The 22163-nt window shown below is 36.2% G+C and overlaps 3 protein-coding genes across 6 annotated transcripts in view; all 3 read left to right on the forward strand.

The window, feature by feature from the left end:
• Positions 1-22163, forward strand: part of LOC101740450 (uncharacterized) — a 960210-nt gene that overhangs the window by 97223 nt on the left and 840824 nt on the right. The gene's annotated exons all lie outside the window — the stretch shown is intronic.
• The window catches only part of SPARC (secreted protein, acidic, cysteine-rich (osteonectin)), a 148179-nt gene that overhangs the window by 5532 nt on the left and 120484 nt on the right, over positions 1-22163 (forward strand). For 3 of the 4 annotated variants that reach the window (XM_062668905.1, XM_062668906.1, NM_001046956.1), the window contains 7 exon segments: positions 7829-7897; positions 8500-8640; positions 9116-9197; positions 9479-9594; positions 10331-10680; positions 11205-11352; positions 14734-15294. In XM_062668905.1, coding sequence (XP_062524889.1) covers positions 7838-7897; positions 8500-8640; positions 9116-9197; positions 9479-9594; positions 10331-10680; positions 11205-11352; positions 14734-14790 — 954 coding nt within the window. In that variant the 5' untranslated portion in view covers positions 7829-7837 and the 3' untranslated portion in view covers positions 14791-15294. 4 annotated transcript variants of the gene reach the window in all.
• Positions 17609-20492, forward strand: his2Av (H2A histone family member V). Its single transcript, NM_001047064.1, is given in 5 exon segments — positions 17609-17752; positions 17896-17973; positions 18146-18259; positions 18766-18966; positions 19968-20492. Coding segments are annotated over 4 exon segments (390 nt in total). The 5' UTR covers positions 17609-17749; the 3' UTR covers positions 18961-18966; positions 19968-20492.

A 22163-nucleotide genomic window follows, 5' to 3' on the forward strand; every position in this document is an offset into this window, starting at 1 on the left:
AATAATAAAAAAAAAAAAATATATACGTTCCAATACCATACCAAATTGTGTTAACTTTTACGCTATGGAGAACGTTAAAAAACTCGCACTAAGCACACTGGTGAAAAAGGGCCGCCGAGCCATTCGTAATTCCTCAGTACAATAAAGCGGATTGACCCATAAATTAATTTCGATTAGGTTTTCGTCATTTAAATTCATAATATCCCTCGTAATCCAAGCGTTTAATCATCTTAGCGTTAGAAACAATAACCAATCTAGGTAAGGGAGGTTAGTTGTGGTACCCACACCTCTCTTTCACCCTATGTCCTATATCCCTGACGAATATCCAAAGTTTCATTATGATCGTTTGAGTTTTTAAGGCATGAAAACTCACTTTCGCACGTATACTAAGTCAATTATAGAGTATTGATCTAAATTGTTAAAATATGGAGGTATTTATAAAAACCAAAAATATAGACGATTCTTTGTTAGTTTTATGTATATTAGAGTACAGAGTATAGTTTTATATATAGTACTATTTATTTATAGATTATATGGATAATGTTATGGCTTTGTAATTTTATACCTTTGAAACAAGTTGCTAGCGCGTACTTCTTGGAACAATCTTAATTATATGTATGTATGTATGTATGTATGTATATACTGTGGGGTCTGATTACGTGTGAAAAATTATACCACTCGTGAACATACGTACGTGCTCATTCCCGAAACATACAACAATTACTATTATATACATAATAGAGCCGAGTCATAGTTAACCTATTTGGATCATTTAAAAAAAGCGAAAGGTTATCGATTCGACTGTTTTTATATGTTGAAGTCACGTCTGAACTTCTTTCTAGGTGAACGAATTTTGAGCTGGTAGGTACTTCTCGTGTTATCTCATTTAAATTTAAACAAAATTTTACTGTGCTTTTTTAGTTTTCCTTATCTCGTTGAATAAATATTATGTAATAACCTCTCTTGCACCTCTCATTGGAACGACTGGGTCTACGGAGGGACTTCGGTTCTCTCTGTTTTATATCGTAAGGTCTATGGGGAATGCTCTGAGGAATTATTCAAGATGATCCCCTCATCTCCTTTTTATCATCGCACCTCCCGCTATCGGAGCAGAGTTCGTCCATATTATCTTGAACCGCTGCGTTCATCGACAGTGCGTTTCCAAAGATTTTTTTTGCCACGTACCATCCGGCTTTGGAATGAACTCCCCTCCACGGTGTTTTCCGAGCGCTATGACATATCCTTTTTCAAACGAGGATTGCAGAGAGTACTTAATGTTAGGCAGCGGCTTGGCTCTGCCCCTGGCATTGCTGACGTCCATGAGCGACGGTGTCCACTTACCATCAGGTGGGCCGTATGTTCGTCTGCCTACAAAGGCAATAAAAATAAAAATAAAACCCAACGTAATACAAATTACCAAACCCAGATTTATAATATTGTTAAGTAATCATTTAAAAAAATCAAATAAGTAGTTTTATCTTTAAAACTAAAATACACAAAAATAATTGGCGTCGTAAAATTAAAATGGGTCATGATTCTGCGATTCGCTCTTTTGTTTCGATGAGAACGATTCGCGTGGACGGAAACCGCGCTATCGTCATCCGCAGATAACTGCTCGACCCCTTGTTGATTACAAAAAAAAATTCAGAGCTTAATGCGACCATTGAATAAAGTTATTTTTAATATTTTTTTTAGTTACACATGAAGCCATTCGTCATAAAACCTTTAGTCATATATCTATCTACGATTAAACATCCTTCACATGCAAGGCTATTAAAACTCTTCAATATTCCTATTACGTTCACATATGTATTAGTTTATTTTAATTTGTTCCATCCCAATATAAAAACTATAATATCCATATGAAATCGTCATCAAGAAAAACATATCATTAAGGATCGATTTTTTTTCTGCATTAAAGTGAACAAAACCGTGTCCACAAATTAATAATTAATAAAATAATATCTGCAAGCTGCAGTGACACTTCATGAATATCAAAATCTTGGGTTGCTCGGAATGTTAATAGAATAATGTCAAAAACATTGTCACAGTTTCAATCAAATTCTTTAATTCTGGCAACATTTTTAGTTAACCCTACCCAGTCGTTTATCGCTATTTGATAGATAATAAAAGTTCAAAACTACAGTTTTTTTTGTTGTTTAAATATTCCATAATCTTGAGACGGGGTTAAGAAATAAATTGGGCTACTTTGATAATGAATTCGGGTATCTGTTCGATGGCCTCTTAAAATAATTACGTATGCGTGTATCATTTGCTAGGTTAGGTAGGGTGGTGAGCTCACTTATGTCCATGGATTTGATACCGCATAATGTATCGCTTACACGAGCTTAAAGTTTATGTTGATAGACTAGATAGTCTGGCTAAAAGCAGAGCTCAAAGCGAGATTGCCTTCAGCCCTTCCATGTCCTCCGCTTAATTACAAGATAGGACCCTTATGGAAGTAGGGAAATAGGTCAATTAACTGTATAAAATATGAGTAGTAACTCAGCCTAAATTGAATACCCGCATATTCTTGAAAGAAACATAATACTATTAACTATTAATAATTATATTTAGAATTTGTTTTAGCACAATTTGTACAACGATGTGTAACATAATCAATTGATAAAAGAATCTCGTGTACACTTCTACGAATTAGGTCAATAGAAATTAATGCAAACACATTCGTTAATTTAACTAATCAAGATCAAAACACATCCAATTTGCTTGATTTTTATAGCACTGTCAACGTATCTTAAAACACACATCCATGTGGAATTCATTAAAATAGTATTCAATACTTCTCGGGTATTAACCTTTTGAAAGTAGTAGACATTATTTTAGTTATTTAGGTTATACCTAAATGTTAGTTTGTTCAAATCTCATCTACATTTCATGTCATTTCGTCTTCATCTTCAGAAAATTTACATTCTTTTTTCTTTTTTACGTTAATCCGTAGTTTTCTGAAATCATATTTAACTAACAATTTCTTATATTTGATAAAATGAGCAGATTCAGTCCCTACTCAAACTACACTGTAGGTCATACTACTTTATTGCAGGCAGTACAATTGGAAGACTTTTTTAACGAGCATAACTGCAAACTTATACATATAAAATAGATTCCGACATCTTCTAATCTATGTACCATGTTAAACGCTCTCAAACAGTATATAGAGAATACAAAGATCTTTATATATTTGTGTAAGCTGCTCTCCAGAACGCCTGAAGTAGGTCAGTGCAGTGTTGCCATAATGCATAAAATTATTTATTTACCAATTGTACCTGTCAAACGAGGTCAATATACCGATGACGTTATTCCTGGCCTATATAATACTATATCATAATTGAGGTTATGGTATACTCCGGTCACTTGTGAATGATTCACTAAACAAGCTATTCATCCTAGATGATGATATATGACACCTTTCATTAAAGGAATCTTTGATTCGAGTCACATTTTTTTTATTGTTTAGATGTGTGGACGAGCTCACAGCTCTTCTGGTGTTAAGTGGTTACTGGAGCCTATAAACATCTACAACGTAAATGCGCCACTCACTTTGAGATATACGTTCTAAGGTCTCAGCATAGTTACAACGGCTGCCCCAAACCTTCAAACCGAAACGCATTACTGCTTCACGACAAAAATGGCAGGATGGTGGTACCTACCCGTGCCGACTCACAAGAGGTCCTACCAACAGTAATTACGCAAATTATAATTTTGCGAGTTTAATTTTTATTACACGTTGTTATTCCTTCACCGTGGAAGTCAATCGTGAACATTTGTCAAGCACGTATTTCATTAAAAAAATCGGTACCTGCCGGTGGGATTCGGACACCGGTGCATCACTAGATACGAATGCAATGGACGTCTTGTCCTTTAGGCCACGACGACTTCATTATCGTACATTACCGACACATACAATAATATTGTAAATCATATTTAGCTGAAATTGAGTTATGTTACATATTCCTTACATCTGTCGTATTACATTTTTGTGCTGATTTTTCTAATGCTGTGCATGGGCAGATGGTTTTACGGCTGCTTCCGTGTATGTAGCGATCAGACTGTGGACTGGGGATACAAAGTGATTGGTTGATGATCATTGATGGTCTTCCGATCCTGCGAACCGAATTGTAAACAGTCGATGTCGCCAAAAACACGTAATTTCGCATCCTCTCGATCCACTAACGGTTATTTTAGATACCTCAAGCACCGATCATCGTTACAAGTAAATCGAACATACCGCCCGCCAAAACGCCTACAAGGCCTTTTCAAATAGGCTTATGTAAAACAAATTCTTACTCATTAGAAATTGGTAAAGGACATAGTTTTGTTATAGTTCTTTTAGCAATAGTACTACCGCTTTTCACGCTATATACTCTTGTCAGGCCATCAGCTCCGGGATATGACCCATCACTGATTATTTTGGATATTACAAAAGTAACATGTCCATTTATTTTGTTATCCGTTTGTCAATCGATTTACTTTTTTTAGAAGCTATTGATGAGATTGATCTATAAAACGTATAACTTATAAATGTAGAAACTCTTCTAAATTTAATGTACGTGCTAAATGTAGGTACTCTTCATCCATATACATAGGTAATTGAAGCTACTCGACGAGATGTCAGTAGGAATTGAAAGAATTATTGCGCAGCTTTGTCATGAGAGCGGTGATGTAATCTACATTGAAAACATTTTCATTAAACTTCATTGCATTATTTATACAATTATAGGTAGGTATTTAAGGGAACGCATATTTTACATCGAAACAATTGACGTACTGATGTTATGTTGTGATGTTAAGGGCACTTTTCTATTTTTTCTAAACAGCACCACTGCACTTCGCAGACCTTAATGGATATAATCAAATAATGTCACTCTTTCACTAGATTTTGAAAGACCGCAACCTCCTATTTGCATCAAAAAAGTCGCCATTATGGATCGGCCAACACGCATTATCATTATCACCATCATTATCAGCCCACAGATCAGTTGACCCAGACAGATTAGTTGTTTTTAATGTTTTCAATATGCTAGGCAGCATCACGGCCACCCATTGTTATAGAGTTTCCGGAGCTCGGATATCATATTCCACACCCAACCCTATTTCAAGACATGAGGTTCGAGCGATAATAACATTGTATAATGACAGTCCCACCCTTAAATCATGAATTATAATGAGCGCTTACGTTAGAAACAGGCAGGGTGGTGGCTACAAAACACCCCGACACACGCGGCTAGACCACACCCTTCGTAACTTAGGAATTAGGTAAAGGATTAGAGCAAATGAATATGGACGTGTTGAGTCTGACGTATCATTGCGGGTCATATTGAATAATATCCTGAAAAGATGATGACATACACGCTTATCGCCTCATACGACAATATGCGTGGCGGGCTATTAACGTGAACATCCCGTTTCCTACCCATAAGTTAATGTTGATCTTTTATTTATTGCTTAGATGGGTGGACAAGCTCACGGCCCACCTGGTGTTAAGCTGGTTACCGGAGACCATAGATATGTACAACGTAAATGCCACCACGCACCTTGAGATATGAGGTCTATAACACAACAGGCTGTCGCACCTTTCAAACCGAAACGCATTACTGCTTCACGGCGGAAATAGGCAAGGCGGTGGTACCAACCCGTGCGGACTCACAAGACGTCCTACCACCACTAAAGATGATTATCATCATCACATCAAAATTAATTCATAACAATATAGTGTTTTAATGTTATTAGGAAATGTGTATGTTCGTTTGTGTTTCAATTATACGTATGATTTGATCAGTTTCGCAGAGTTTGAAAGCTTCAGCAGATGTCTGTGTGAGATCATACAAGGCTTGTATAAACGCTTGCCAAATGTTTTAGTTTGTAATCTGATTTGCTATGACTTAGCTTATTCATTCAAATATCTATTTTTCTGTAGGTCGACTGTTACGAAATGCACTGGAAAAGGTTTATAAAAAGAAAGTATTTAACACTGATTTTCTATTCACGCAACAGTTTACATTGGATGCTAAATTGTTTTCTTTTTGAACATCATACATTTCTTCCAAAAGTTTTATTTTTGTGTTCTCATAGAATCCAAATAGTCGCAGTATTTTTGATGAAAGACGAGGATAGAATAGAATAGATGAGTATCGGTAATCGTGATCGGAATAGTTTAAATTGTCCGTTTTACAAATCCAAAGAATAAATCACCAAAGCTATGAATGAACCAAAGATAGCAAGGATAGTAGAACGTTAAAATAATTATTGATAAATGAGGAAAACGAAAGAGCTTTGCACTTTATCAGGGCGCTTTTACCAGTGTCATTGACACACCGAACGACAATCAGCATAATACTATTACTCATTTGTTTCTTAATAATAATTTAACTTGTGGGTGTAGGGTAATAAATGGATGTATGTATGTCTGTGCGTTGGTGTGCGCTCATCTACAATGTTTCTAAGAAATCGCGCATGTGGTATTCGGTGAAAATTTATCTTGTTAAGTATGAAATTACCGGTACAAGCGCTGATCTAAAACAAACATATCCCTTAAATTGAAGCGTTCCGAAGATATTTAGTTTATACGACTTATCATCATAGTAAGTTACTCTTGGCCTCTACTAAAGTCGTGGTCATGTGAAATCCTTAGTTAAAAGTTATTTCAGTCACTTAAAGTCATGAATGTGACTTATAACTAACATTTATAGCTGAGGAGAACAAATCACGCACAGTCATCCGACCTAGTAGGCTGACATACATACTTATATACGTTTAAATATATACATATATAGATAATAAACACCCAGACGAATATTTGGCTGAAGTGGGAATCGAACCTACGGCCCTCGACACAACAATTAGTGTCGCTAACTATTGTACTACCGAGTCAGTCAGTTTATAGTTAAACCATAATTTTCCTTTGAGCACTATTTTACGAAAGCGCCCGCTTTAACAATATAGAACGTATATTTAGGTCTGGTGTAATCGGGACACACGTTCCGTGCGTTTGGAGCCTCGTAAAATGTAACTTTACGACTCAGTAGCCGCCGTAGTCAGGATGTTGTCTAAAATACGTCTGTGAACAAAAATAATGAATATGGATTAATTATCATAGCGTCCACAATTAAACAGAAGGCTCCGCATTTCATAAATATGTTTAATTATAACGCTCTTATGGTAAAGTCTAGTGATTATTGTTTTCAGTTTATCAACTACCTGTGTCTCGAATGAATATTTTATTGTTTATGCTCATCGATGATAAGGGTTTTATTAATTTAATTTCACAATTAGGCTTTGCGATTGCTTTATCTTTTACAAAATCCGGGATCTGTGTACCTTTGTACCTGATTTTATCTGCGTTTTCAATACTGAAACTATTTACAGTATTCAGCAGGCAATCCGGTCACCGTCCTCGTCGAACCCATCGCTTGCGACGAAAGGCTCGACGAGCGAATTAGCCCACAGACACATCCCATTGAGTTTCTCGTCGGATCTTCTCAGTGGGTCGCGTTTCCGATCCGGTGGTAGATTCTGCGAAGCATTGCTCTTGCTAGGGCCAGTGTTAGTAACACTCCAGTTAGAGCCCCGTGAGCTCACCTACACGTCAAGGAGAAGCTGAAATAGCCTCTCAAGGCTATCAGCATAGGTTGAAAAAAAAAGAAGCAGGCAATTGTATCTATAGCACAGAGTACATTTGTTGTACAGTTGAACAGATTTTGTTGTTGAAAGTTCATTAGGAACGTGTACGGAGGGAGTACTGGACCACCGAAGCAGCTTCCGCTGGCCCTACTTAATACGAGTCTCACTGATTGATCTTGCATTGTTGCAGAAAGGCAAGATGAAGGGTCTTCTTGCGTTGGCCCTCGTGATCGCGGTCATTTGCACCGCCGACGCTAGTGTAAGTATTTAATTAAATTTGGTATTTCCAGTAAATTTAGGTTTTTCGATCAGCCTTCCTAATTCAAGTTTAATACGTTGGCTTTAAAAATCCTTTCTAAGTTATTACCATAGAGGGGAATTCGCAGTAGCTTGGCTCGGTAGACAGTGGCTTGGTTTTGCCCCTAGCATTGCTGACAAGCACGAATAACGGTGATCATGCACCGTCAGATGAAGCCGTGAATTCGTTGGTCTACAAAGATATTATATTTTTAATAGCAAAGCCTACTGGTGGTAGCACCTCTTGTGAATCCGCACAGGTAGGTACCACCGTCCTGCCTATTTCTGCCGTGAAGCAGTAATGCGTTTCGGTTCGAAGGGTGAGGCAGCCGTTGTAACTATACTGAGACCTTAGAACTTATATCTCAAGGTGGGTAGCGCGTTTACGTTGTAGATGTATATGGGCTCCAGTAAGCACTTAACATCTGGAGGGCTGTGAGCTCGTCCACCCATCAAAAAAATAAATAAAAAAATTACTTCTGAACCAGCAAAAGAACAACAGTGACTTAGTCGTTTTGCAAATGTCACAATTGATAATGGTTCCTTTGCGTGGTTGTATTTCAGCGTATGCGGCGTAGGCACCGCAGGATCCGCACCACGACTACTGAACGTCCAACGTCGGAGCAGCTCGGCCGCGGGGACATCTCGGAGGCTGAACACATCGAGCACGGAATGTCTGAGAGCTTGGACGAGAAGCGATACCATGTTTGTTTGCTTATATTTTATTGTAACGTATCTGACCCGAAAAACATTGTCATGTTCAATTATACTACTTTTTAAGATCCTCATTTGGACTATTACGGATATTATAAGACCAAAAATAGTCGAATAGGACTAGTAATTAAAATGGTCCGAATCCAAATGAACAGCATTTGATTTAACTATATAGATTTTCGCGTGCTTTCAAGGCGACTGTCAAGATAATAAACCACCCCATCTTGGTTTCGTATCTTTTGTCTCTAAAGTTAGGGACTTAATTGATCATTGGCCTTCATTGTAATATGGCACTTAAAGAAGTTTGAAAGACTGATTTGACTTCTGAGGTAATCCAGACTGCGGTAGTATGTATCTCCCTCGTTTTTCTAATATTTCGTGACAAGCTATATTTCAAATTGAAGAGTAACATAGAACGTATACTAGTATAAAGGCAAAGGAATTAATTAAGAATTTTTGGGCACAGGAGGCAGAAATAGCCAGAGTTAACGACCTTCTCAACGAGGTCTCTAATGAAGAGAATGAAGACGAAGAAATCAACATGGAAGGTGATATTAAAACTTGATTTGGTTGAAAAACACTTTTATCTTTTCGATACGCGGACCCGGATCTGAGATTCTATGTGCTGAGCCAATACTGCGATGCTCTTGTAGATGCCAAAATTCTTTTATCTCCAGGGAAAAATATTTTCTTCGAGAATAAATTCTGAATAGTATATGAGTATTTTAATAATCTGAGAATCTACCCTCTGGCTATAGCTGTTACTATTTAAGACATACCTGTGTTTTTGTGCACCTTGCAAGGGTATTATCACTCATATTCTTTTCAGACCCTTGCCTGAAAGTCCACTGCAGCGCAGGACGTGTCTGCGAAATCAACGAACACGGAGACGCCATGTGTAACTGCATCAAGGACTGTCCCTACGAGACAGACTCCAGACGCATGGTTAGACCACTCAGCCAATCGCGACGTTTTGTCAATTGATATCTGTTCATATTAGTCTTAACGTCTTTATTTATTGGTAATCTACATTTAAATAGGCAAAGATGAAACAGATAAGTAGTTTTTTTTACTCTAATTAAAACTACTTTACAGTTCAATAAATTTTTGCTTTTACTTTTACGATTCGCGAATACCGTAAAAAGTTTTTTTTTTTACTATATTTATCAAGCGATTTTTTTTATTATTATCTATGGACGAAGTTTAGGATTATCAATAAAAAATTAGAACAATATTTTTTTTTGTGTCAATAAAAAGCAAAATAGAAGACGTAACATATAAAGTAAATCTAAATCTTGAGGAGTCGGAAGTGTCTTGAAGAATCTAATTCCATTCCGTGAACACCAATTGAGGCTAAGCTTACCATAGTTAGTATGGGGGCAATTAGGTTTGAATTTACATGAATTTGAATTTGACTAAGCAAAAAAAAAATCCGCGCAAAAATAATGTTTACAAAGCTATCTGTTATTCAGATGGATAGGCCGGTTTTGCATAAAAATTTATTATATTCAAAATTATACACTAATATACGTCATATTAGCTTGAATATAAAAAATGATGGGTTAGGCCACTTTTGCGCTGATGGCCTCAATTATAAAAATTGTTATTATTAACCTATTTTTTTTTTTATTCTCAGTCCGTGTGATAATCTGGTAACATAGCATTATAATTATATACTCAGGTGTGCACAAACTTCAACGAAACCTGGCAATCGGATTGCGAAGTATACCGCCAGCGATGCTTATGCCTCGACAACTCTGATCAGTGCCGTGGTCCGCAATACCACCACGTTCAAATCGAGTATTACGGAACGTGCCGAGAAATGCCTGACTGCACTGAAAGCGAGATGTCTGACTTCCCCCGTCGCATGCGGGACTGGCTTTTTAACATCATGCGCGACATGGCTGAACGTAGAGAGCTGACCCCTCATTACCTGAAGATGGAGCGGGAGGCGGAATCAAACCTCACGCGTCGTTGGGCCAATGCCGCTATATGGAAATGGTGCGATCTGGACGCTCAGACCAATGATAGGTAATATAGAAATTTCGTTTCAAATTTGATTTTGTCTAATTACGACGTGAATTCCCTACCCTGAAGCATGAGTTGGAAACAAAACACACGCGGATAAATAGGTAGAATGGTAATAGCCATCCACCCAAGCTTTCTGTAAAGTATACCAAATTAATTCACGATATCGAAGACGGTGTTAGTGCAAGCTAGCTATACATAGCACAATAACATTAATTAAACGCGATCTTGAAATTAAAACAATTAAAAATATTTAATCAGCTTTGTTGGACCACACCCTTTGTATACGAGTGACAGTCGGCTGACGCGCGAGGTCAACGACCGTCGTTGCCATCTTTATATTGAGCCGTCTTCGCACCACAGTGTACCCACTTGTATGAAATAATATTATATTTACTTCAAATCCTTTTTGTTAAGCTCTAACAAAAAACCCTTTTGCTTTAAGAAAATTCTAAAATAAAAAACATGTAAATTGAACTCAAAAATACTTTTCCATTCATAATTCATTATTGTTCATTGCGTAACAGATTCGTGTCCCGTCACGAGCTGTTCCCCATTAGAGCTCCGCTGATGGCCCTAGAGCACTGCATCGCGCCATTCCTGGACCGCTGCGACGCTGACGACGACCACCGCGTCACTCTCGCCGAGTGGGGCAAGTGCCTCGAACTCGACGAGGTAAACTATTTTGTTATTTATTAATAACTCCGGCAGACTTCATAGTGCCTCAATCGATAAATAAAAGACCTAAACTTTTGTATAAAATAAATTTAAAACAAACAAAAGGAATCCGTCCGACGGGGGACACGTCAAACTTCGATCAACAATAGTTACTATTGTTGATCGAAGACGTCAAAGGAAAAATAAAATTGTTAATTTTATTTAAATCCGAGCATTTTCCTATTTATCTAACTTTTAAACCTTCTCTTTTTTTTTTTTTTTATTGCCCTTGTAGGCAGACTAGCATACGGCCCACCTGATGGTGAGTGGTTACCGTCGCCCATGGACTTCAGCAATGCCAGGGGCAGAGCCAAGCCGCTGCCTACCGTAAAACTCTGGACGTCTCTGGACTTCCACAAATAATTCAAGACCAAAATTAGCCAAATCGGTCCAGCCGTTCTCGAGTTTTAGCAAGACTAACGAACAGCAATTCATTTTTATATAGATAGATAGATAGAATTAACAGGTATCTAAAGTGACTATCTGAGATTTGAACAAAAAAGAATCGTAATATGATGAAAGAAATAGAGAGAGATAAACCTAGGAAGTTCTTCGCTGAATCTACGGAGAAGATCCGGCGCGAAAATCTATGCTCAACTAAGCTTCAGCATAATTCGGTATTGTGCGTCACTGAGTCGCATTATGCTCTGTAATTAACCATTACTCAGTGACGCACAATGCCGAATTATGCTGAAGCTTAGTTGAGCATTATGCCCCATAATGCGCTCTTGTGTTGTAATTGGAAAACGGCCATTATGTCGATCTTAGAATAGAGTACATATCTTCGATAATTATTAAAAAAATGTGCAACTCTCACGCACGGCATGAGTGTAACCTTCACAAGTATTCTATCTCGTTCTCTCGTGGACTAAATCTTTTTGATACCATTTTCGTCTCCGATTAATATTATATTACTACTTACTTAATATTATATTCAAAACATGGACGCCACAGAAATTTTGATGTTATAATTGGTTAATAAATATTTACAATTGCCTTTTGAAGTTATACTTATTTAGGCGCGTTATGAAAATTGATGAGAGTGAAATTCTACGATGCGCGCGCACCGTGACAAAAAATTAACAGAAATGAAGTTGCCCACTAAATCGCTCATTACAATACGACCGACGTAACTTGGCGGGTCTGAATATAGCCGCGGGTGAACTTTCCGAACCGTACAGAGAATTACCGAATTTATACGATGTCAAAAAAATGGATGTCCAATATGCGTGTTTGAGGATGTTGTTTAATCGATTTTTATTCAAATTTATTAAAATTTAAATAAAAAAAAAGAAATAAACTTAATAAAAATAAAGTATAACTTCTTACGCGCGTACATAAGTACACGCACCAGTTTTTTTTTTTTTTAAATCCTCGTAAAAATTATGATTTTTTTTTTTTTTTTTTTTTATTGCTTATATGGGTGGACGAGCTCACAGCCCACCTGGTGTTAAGTGGTTACTGGAGCCCATAGACATCCACAACGTAAATGCGCCACCCACCTTGAGATACAAGTTCTAAGGTCTCATGTACAGTTACAACGGCTGCCCCACCCTTCACACCGAAACGCATCACTGCTTCACGGCAGAAATAGGCAGGGTAGTGGTACCCACCCGCGCGGACTCACAAGAGGTCCTACCACCAGTAATTACGCAAATTATAATTTTGCGGGTTTCATTTTTATTACACGATGTTATTCCTTCACCGTGGAAGTCAATCGTGAACATTTGTTGAGTACGTATTTCATTAGAAAAATTGGTACCCGCCTGCGGGATTCGAACATCGGTGCATCGCTTCAACACGAATGCACCGGACGTCTTATCCGTTAGGCCACGACGACTTCATCTTGACCTTATCTATTAACAGAATTTTGGAATTATTTACAAAAATTAAGCAGATTTTAGCAGAATTTATACAGGTAACTGGCATAATGTTCGATTTAAATCTGGTCACACTGTTAATATAGCTATTTCGTTCGATGATGTTTCAAATCACAATGGTAGGTGAATGAAGTTAGCCCCTCAAAAAAATTTTTTTTTCCTATTTTATACTTATTTTCTATTAATTCGTTTGTTCATCATTTGTTCATGATTGTTCACTGTTCATAATTGTTTGTTCTGCAGTTATTTATTTAAAAAATATATTTCAAAATATACCTACAAGTTAGCCCCTCTAATGCAATTTTTAATATTTTTTCATCCTTAATGACTCGTAAATATTCATTTTCGATTGTTCTTATATAAAACACGTTTGTTCTCTTTCGAAATTACTCGTTTTTTGTTTAATTTACTATTTTCATTAGTTGAATAAATGTATGCAAAATATGTGTACTGCGCATGCGTCAACTATAATGCCTAAACTTTCTACGCGGTTTTAATCGTGAAAAAAAAAACAAATATTAATCCTGAAGGAGCAATTAATTGGTATACAGTTTAATTAAAAAAATTAAAAAATAAATAAATGAAATAATGTGCATTGGCGTTAAGTTAGACCAAATACATTTTTTCCATCATCCTACTTATCGTTATGAAGGTATAAAAAAGATAGGGAGTTCACATAGGTAATATAAAAAAATAAGTAAATATGTTCATTATTTATCTTTCAAGAGATAATATAGGTATACATTATAATAACTTTTTTACACAGTCGAAATTATATTCCTAACATTAGTAAAATAACATTTTAATACGATAGGTAAGAGGATGGAAAAAATGTATTTGGTCTAACTTAACGCCAATGCACATTATTTCATTTTTTTTTTTTTTTTTTTTAATTAAACTGTATACCAATTAATTGCTCCTTCAGGATTTATGATTGTTTTTTTTTCACGATTAAAACCGCGTAGAAAGTTTAGGCATTATAGTTGACGCATGCGCAGTACACATATTTTGCATACATTTATTCAACTAATGAAAATAGTAAATTAGACAAAAAACGAGTAATTTCGAAAGAGAACAAACGTGTTTTATATAAGAACAATCGAAAATGAATATTTACGAGTCATTAAGGATGAAAAAATATTAAAAATTGCATTAGAGGGGCTAACTTGTAGGTATATTTTGAAATATTTTTTTTAAATAAATAACTGCAGAACAAACAATTATTAACAGTGAACAATCATGAACAAATGATGAACAAACGAATTAATAGAAAATAAGTATAAAATAGGAAAAAAAAATTTTTTTGAGGGGCTAACTTCATTCACCTCACAATGGTGCTAAAGATGTTATGAAGGCATTTTTTATTTCCTCAAAATGAACCTTATTCGAAAAAGGCAAAGAAGATCGATACAAAAAGCCAAACATATATCAACAATTAAAACAAAATTTTATTTTTCAGTTGGAAATGGAGGAGCGCTGCGACGATTTCAATGAAAACGCTGAACACTATTTGTAGTGCGCCAATGATGCTACAAGCACCGCCATCTTACTTAACATAAATTAGATTACGATTAGAATTAACTAATTGCTTGTTAAAAAATAAAACACAATTTTAATAAACAAAATTAGACGTTCCTATTTACTAAGATACTTCTCAGTCTTCATTTATGCGCAGAATATGATATTATACTCATAGGTACTAAAAGTACATTTTAACCTATTTTGTAGCAATGACTTAATAATCACTTTGTCCTTAGAATAAAATATAGTATAGTGAAAATTAAATGTGAAAATTGATTACAGCACAAGTTAAAAAAAAAATTTAATCATTAAAATACTCACATGAAACAAATAAGTTAAAAAAATTTTTTTTTCATGTTTGACATGCTAATAAAACACTTCCAAATTTAATTACTTCATTGCTATACGGCTAATGTTTTTAGTGATCTTCCGAACCAATTAGATGTTTTATGTTGTATGAACTTTATTAACCTATCAAAATATATTGTAAGATCCATAATTAGTGTTTTTATTTTTACGAAGAATTTAATCGAGATTAACTTAACAAAAACGTAAGCAATTCGCTCACGTCGAAGGGTCAGGCCAACAGAAAACTCGAATGTAGCAAAAAACATTACAAAAACGTACTCAGTCAGCAATCTCGTTGGCAGAGCAACTGAGAGTGTGTAAAAGTTTCCAATTAGGTACCTAACTGGGAACAAATCACGCATGCTCATCCGGCCCCAAATGAGGATAAAAAAATAAACCCTGTGTTATAAGTACCAGAGACTGAGAACGGTAGGCAGCGACTTAGCTCTACCTACGCATTGCTGACCTCCATGGGCGACGGTAACCACTCACCATTAGGTGGGCTGTAAGATCGTCTGCCTAAAATGGCGAAAAAAATATAGATATGTTTAAATAACTAGTCTGGCTATAAATACTATTACGTACATAAAACTTTTCTTTTTTTCAACTTTTTAATTATTTTGAATTTGGAACACGTATATTATTTTAAAAACTTCTTTGGATTTTGCGCCATTTCACATTTTCTCGTTTTCATTAACAAAATACAATATGGAATGGGGTGTTAAAGAAAATAGGGGTGCAGTGATCGCCTTGCACAAATTGGATATGGAGCCGTCGGTCATATTCCAGACACTTCAAAAGCTTGGTACTGATACCAAGCTTTGTGTGAAGTGTTTAATACGCATTATACGGCATCGTATATCGTACTATCAATAGATACAACAAAACTTCGTCTGTCGAAGACCAGGGCGGCCGCGTACTGTTAGAACTATAAAGGCTGTTAATGCTGGTATAGCCAGAATTCGTCGAGACCCCATTAGGGAGCAAAAAATCTTATCGCGAGAAATGAAGATTCCCGCTAGGACTCTCTCGCCAAGATCTGAAGCTTGGTGCTTATCGTCGATATACAGGACATGCCCTAAATCAATCTTTTTTTAAATTTTTACAATATTATTACTTCATTAAAAAAAAATGGACTAGGTATATACATATTTAATAATAAACACCCAGGCAAAGAGCAAAAAACAAAACTGTTCACCACATGAACGTTTGCCCGATGTGGGAATCGAACCCAAAACCCTCGGCGCAAGGCCACTAACAACTGCACCACCGAGTTAGTCACCGAGTAACATATTGTTAAAGCTATGAATTATGAATTTAGACAGAAATATGCAGAATGGTTATATGAACCCGGAGGCTAATTACACGCTCTATCGCCTAAAATAAAATTACAGGCGCAGCCATATTCCAATTAAACTGGGAAGTCTCATGTTTCAAAGTAGGCGGTACACACTATGATATAAATAATAATAATAAATACTCCCGCAACCATTTATCAAGTACGCACACCTAGTGATAATGCATTAAATGAGGTGTTTGTCCAGATAAAGTAACGACGGGATGAAAAATACCAGAGGTAGGTACACTGCGAGCTCTGCCCACAAATCCGTTTGCCGAATGCATAAGTATAAAAAAATATTCAACGGCCCTAAGTAAGTTTATTCATCAGTGCAGCGTATGGATTCTACGAAAACGTACTTTACTGGTGTTAGGACGTCTTGTGGGTCCGCACGGGTAGGTACCACCACTCTGCCTATTTCTGCCGTGAAGCAGTAATGCGTTTCGGTTTGAAGGGCGGGACAGCCGTTATACTGTTAAGTGTGAGACCTTACAACTCATGTCTTAAGGTGGGTGGCGGTGGTGGTGACCGAGAAACCGTGGAATAGTCAGAGTCACTTACCATTCGACCTGCGATAAAGTACTGTATGACCTTTGAATGTAACCGCGTGATGACAACAGTATACCATGAAGAACACGTTATAGTCTAAAGTGGCGATACAAGACAATTAGTATCAACAGCTGTTAGTAAAAATATCAATATCTATCAAGCAAATCTATTAAAGCAATGTATATCTGTGAAGCACGTACAAAAGGTAAGAAATTAACTTATAGACCTTCAAGATTTTAATGTCAGATTTGAAAGACCAGAAAAGTAGGTTTCGGTAGGCAGCGGCTTGGCTCTGCTCATGGCGTTGCTGAAGTCCATAGACGACGATAAGCTCACCATCAGGTGGGCCGTATGCTCGTCTGCTGATAAGGGCCCTAAAACAAAAAAAAATCATTAAAATTTATTTGAGAGGGAGGAGTAACTTACTGCGTATAATGAAGCGTATAACATTAAGTTCCAAAGATTGACGCCTTCGTATGCTTGGCAGCACTGTTCCTAGCAATTCGCGCGCCAACACACTTAAGTTCTGATTGGTTAAAATGAGGTCTGTTTGTGTTTTACAACATTTCCGGTTAAGCGCTTATCCCTATTGGTTGGCTACTCTGCGCGTTTCAAGTCGCGCGGCGCTGCCATCTTGTATCATAAAGATTTCGCTTGGCGCTTTCCTGTCTTGGTTGTTCTCTCGTTGTAGTTGTGATAGTGTGGTACACGTTTCAAAATGGTGAGTTTTTCAAGATTTTGTGAAAACTGTTTCGTTTTGTGCTGTGAAAAATATGTGGATCGATGGATAGTGTTGTGATACTGCTACTCGCGAAGTTTCAGCTCTGTACAAGAAAAAATAATGGGTTTTTTCGTCAATTTTAGGGCGGTGGTAAAGCGGGTAAAGATTCTGGTAAAGCCAAGGCGAAAGCTGTCTCAAGATCAGCTAGAGCAGGACTTCAGGTATGTTAAAATGAAGTCTTAATTAGAATCACGAATTTAGAAAAAAATAAGATACCTGAAATGTTTTAAAAAAATTAACATCAAAATTAAATAAATTAAACGACCCTCCTAGTATGGCGGCGGTCAACATTGTAAAGATAAATCAATAATCACAAGACATAAAATTTTCCAGTTTCCCGTTGGAAGAATTCATAGGCATCTTAAGAATAGGACAACAAGCCACGGGCGCGTAGGAGCTACGGCAGCAGTTTATTCTGCCGCTATTTTGGAATATCTTACAGCAGAGGTATGTATGAACTACGCGTCGCCCAATATGGCGGCAATCGCTTAGCGCATTATTACGTACAATAACGGCCGCATTTTCTCAAAATTCAGATATTTTCTTGTTTCTGTCGGTTAAATATATTTTGTTATTCAAAAAATGCTTTATTTATGTACTTAACGGCAAAGTGTTTGAAGCTTGTCTAAATCGAAAATTTGGCGGGAAAATTATTTGATAAAATGATTAGGAACATATTTTTCAAAGAGTAATTGCGATTTATTTAATAATTCATATAATATTTCGAAACCTTAATGCAAATATTGAATAATAAACATTTTTGACTTTTTTAAAACTTAGGCATTGTTTACAGCCAGTACAAAAATCGTATTAATTAAATCGCTAAAACAGTCTTATTAAAATAGGTCTCATGAAGACAAAGTAAATTAAATTAAATGTCTTGTTTATTACTCACGTCTTCATTTATTAAGTAACATTTTATTTTTCTAATTCAATCCTAATTAATTACGTAGGTTTTGGAGTTGGCGGGAAATGCGTCTAAAGATTTAAAAGTGAAGCGTATTACTCCTCGGCACTTACAACTTGCTATTAGAGGAGATGAAGAATTGGACAGCCTCATAAAAGCAACTATCGCTGGCGGAGGCGTCATCCCACACATACACAAATCTCTCATTGGAAAGAAAGGCGGTCCTGGTGCACCCGTTTAATTTTAAGTACGTATTGCTTAAGAGTGTTTTTAACTCCTATTTTGAGCAGGTACCTACATTCATATTATATTTTACTCTGGCCGGCATTTGTCAAATATCTTAATAATATTATGTTTTATTAAAGCTACCACCACTCTGTTTCATATTTAAATGTTGACTGCGTTTTTCCCTCATCTGCATTTTACCTACTGACCCATTTTCTAGTAGATTGATCGTAATTTGTCTAATATCTATATTATGAAGTTCCATTGTGACGATAACCTGTACCACTTTTATGGAACCACTCCCAAAAACTAAGATATTTCTTTTGATAAGAAAATGGTAACTGCCATTATTATAGTTTAAATGTTTGCACTGCATGCTTGTCTACAACTTTTTTTAATTAAATTTAATAGTAGATTTTAATTAAATGAGCTGATTCATCAAGTTTGTGATCTCATGTAATGAATTCATCAAATGCCTTCACTTTAGATTATGGCTTCATGCCTTACTAACCTACTAAAAAAAAGTATTTAGGTTAAACTATCACACCTCATGTTACTTCAGTTTCCAGAATGACTTCCTTACCAAACCATTTACATTCATCATCATAGTCATTCAATGCTGGGCATAAAGCCTCCTCTCTGTTCATCTCTAGCCGGCCATCCTTTTAACGTCATTGGACCACCTAGCCTAGCCATTTACATTACCATAGTTATTTGTGAGAGTAATGACATCAACTTTCGTTATGATCATCTTTACAATGTATTTAATTATTTTTGTCATTCAAATAAACAGACAGGGGCTTTTCAATTAAGAAACTAAATGCAAAAGCTAAATAATGACATTTATTGCAACATTTTATTCAATGGTTAACAGCAATGTTTTATATTGCAAATGTTAAAGAATCGTCCATACCCTCTAAACTATTAGATATACAATAAAACAACACAGCAGAAAATTTTACTTGTTTTGTCTATATCTAGATTTTTTTCCTGTATTTTAGTAATTATTCATTCCTTCCCCAGGTTATGAGATGACAAAATTATACTGCATTTGATACCGGCCGTCGTAACACACCTGCACAAATCATCTCCCAGATTGGTTAACATAGTTTTCTATTAAAATAATATTAGTGAAGTGGACAGTGGTGTGACTGGAACTGTTGGTCCGGACTAAATATGTAGCTATAAGTAATAGAAATATGTAGAGAATAAGGAGATTTAAAATATGATTGTATTAGAATTAAGGATAATTTCTGTTTGTTCATGGGACATTTAAAGTTTTGAATGTAACTGGTGGGATATGCATAGCAGTGTCATTGTAGTTCACTGCACGGACCTCTACCTTATCTTAACTGACTGCTATACAATTTGAGCTCTAAGCCGATGTAATAGTTTGCGACATTTTGTAATTTTTTTAAGTGACATTGTTTTAGAAAGTTCATGTTGGATATTGTAATTTGGTATGATTGAACTGTTAAAAGTTGTAAGAAATGTATTTTGATCTTTGAAATATATTGAGAAATTGCTGTCGTTTGTTTATTCTTGATACGAATTTGTTTTATTTCCCTGGTTTGACACTTATGTGGATTATATAACTTGATATATTGATAAAAAACAAATGCATTACACGTCTTCTTATGCTTGTATAGCTTGCAATAATACAAGTACTTCTTTTATAGTAACCGGCAAACTTCTTGAGCAAATGACCTTGACTGCGCAGAACCGAATTTTAGATCATTTTGGTGGTGAGGGTGAGGCGCGACGGCAGGGGAAATCGTATTGAGCGCGTTATTGGTAGATCAGTTGAACCTTGCGTCCCGCACCGCACCCTCGTTCCGCTTGCTCCCAAAAGTACGCTTGCGTACAGTGAAAAGTCTATCGTTATTAATCGTTAAGTTATTTGTTATAATTGCTTGACTTTGTTGCCATTGCTATTTGTTGAGTGTTTGTTGATTTTTTATAAAAAATACACTATGCAGTGACAAACTGGTGTAGTATTCAAAAGAAAGGGTAGAAAAATTGTGCACGACGTATATTGCTTCATTATAAAACAGGGGAAGAATGATATGGAAAAAGTAAAACAGACTTCGGAAGCAACAAAAACGTCAGTGAGTACTGTGAGGTGCATTATTAACGAAGCTAAAGGCTCTGGCTTGCTCGCCGTGTTTCGGACTCCGGGTAAGAAAAGATCAGGGAAGAAGAAATTTACCGGAATGGATAGTTTCATTCAATCTGTAATAAATAGATGTAATCATAATAACTAAACAAGCAGCGAAACTCCGTACCGTAGAAAGGCTTCGAAAAATTTAAAGATATAAATTTTAATGGCTCGGAATGAAGCTTACGACGAATTATGAAAGAGCTAGGCTTCAGTTGGAAAATAAAAAACAGAAAATAATCGGAAGCTGGTAATTGAAAAAAGTTACATTCGATTACTACGAATCGAATATCTTCAAAAAATAATTAATTATAGACAAAAAAGAAGACCGAACCGACCGAGTTATAAACTACACCGATGAGCCCTATGTCGACTCATCAAGATGATAGCGACTCGGGTGATGAAAACAGTGATGATGATGATGGTCAAGATTATGATAACGAAAAAAAAATTACAAATACCAGCTTCGCTTCAACTGAACCAAGACCTGGCAACAGCTCTAGTTTTGACTTAATAGAAGGAATATCTATTTTACCCCAAGATTAAATTATTACAATTATTAACCTATATTTTTTGTTGATGTTCTAATAAATATATAAATAAATACAAGTGTTGATTTTAATAATTTAATTGCATTATGACGCAGAGTAAATAATGTTTTTGCCCGTGAGTGTACCATGCGCGAACTTACTCCCCTACGTCAACAAATGCTCAAGAAGTTTGCCGGCTATTATAACAGACTTCGAACTTTGAAGTCGTCGTGGCCTAACGGATAAGACGTCCGGTGCATTCGTGTTGAACGATGCACCGGTGTTCGAATCTCAGGCGGATACCAATTTTTCTAATGAAATACGTATTAAACAAATGTTCACGCTTGACTTCCACGGTGAAAGAATGACATCGTGTAATAAAAATTAAACCCGCAAAATTGTAATTTGCGTAATTACTGGTGGTAGGACCTCTTAGGGTTCACGCGGGTAGGTACCACCATCCTACCTATTTCTGCCGTGAAGCAGTAATACGTTTTGGTTTGAAGGGTGGGGCAGCCGTTGTAACTATAC

Source organism: Bombyx mori, chromosome 6 (genome assembly GCF_030269925.1).
Source record: "Bombyx mori chromosome 6, ASM3026992v2".
Classification (NCBI taxonomy): Eukaryota; Metazoa; Arthropoda; class Insecta; order Lepidoptera; family Bombycidae; genus Bombyx; species Bombyx mori.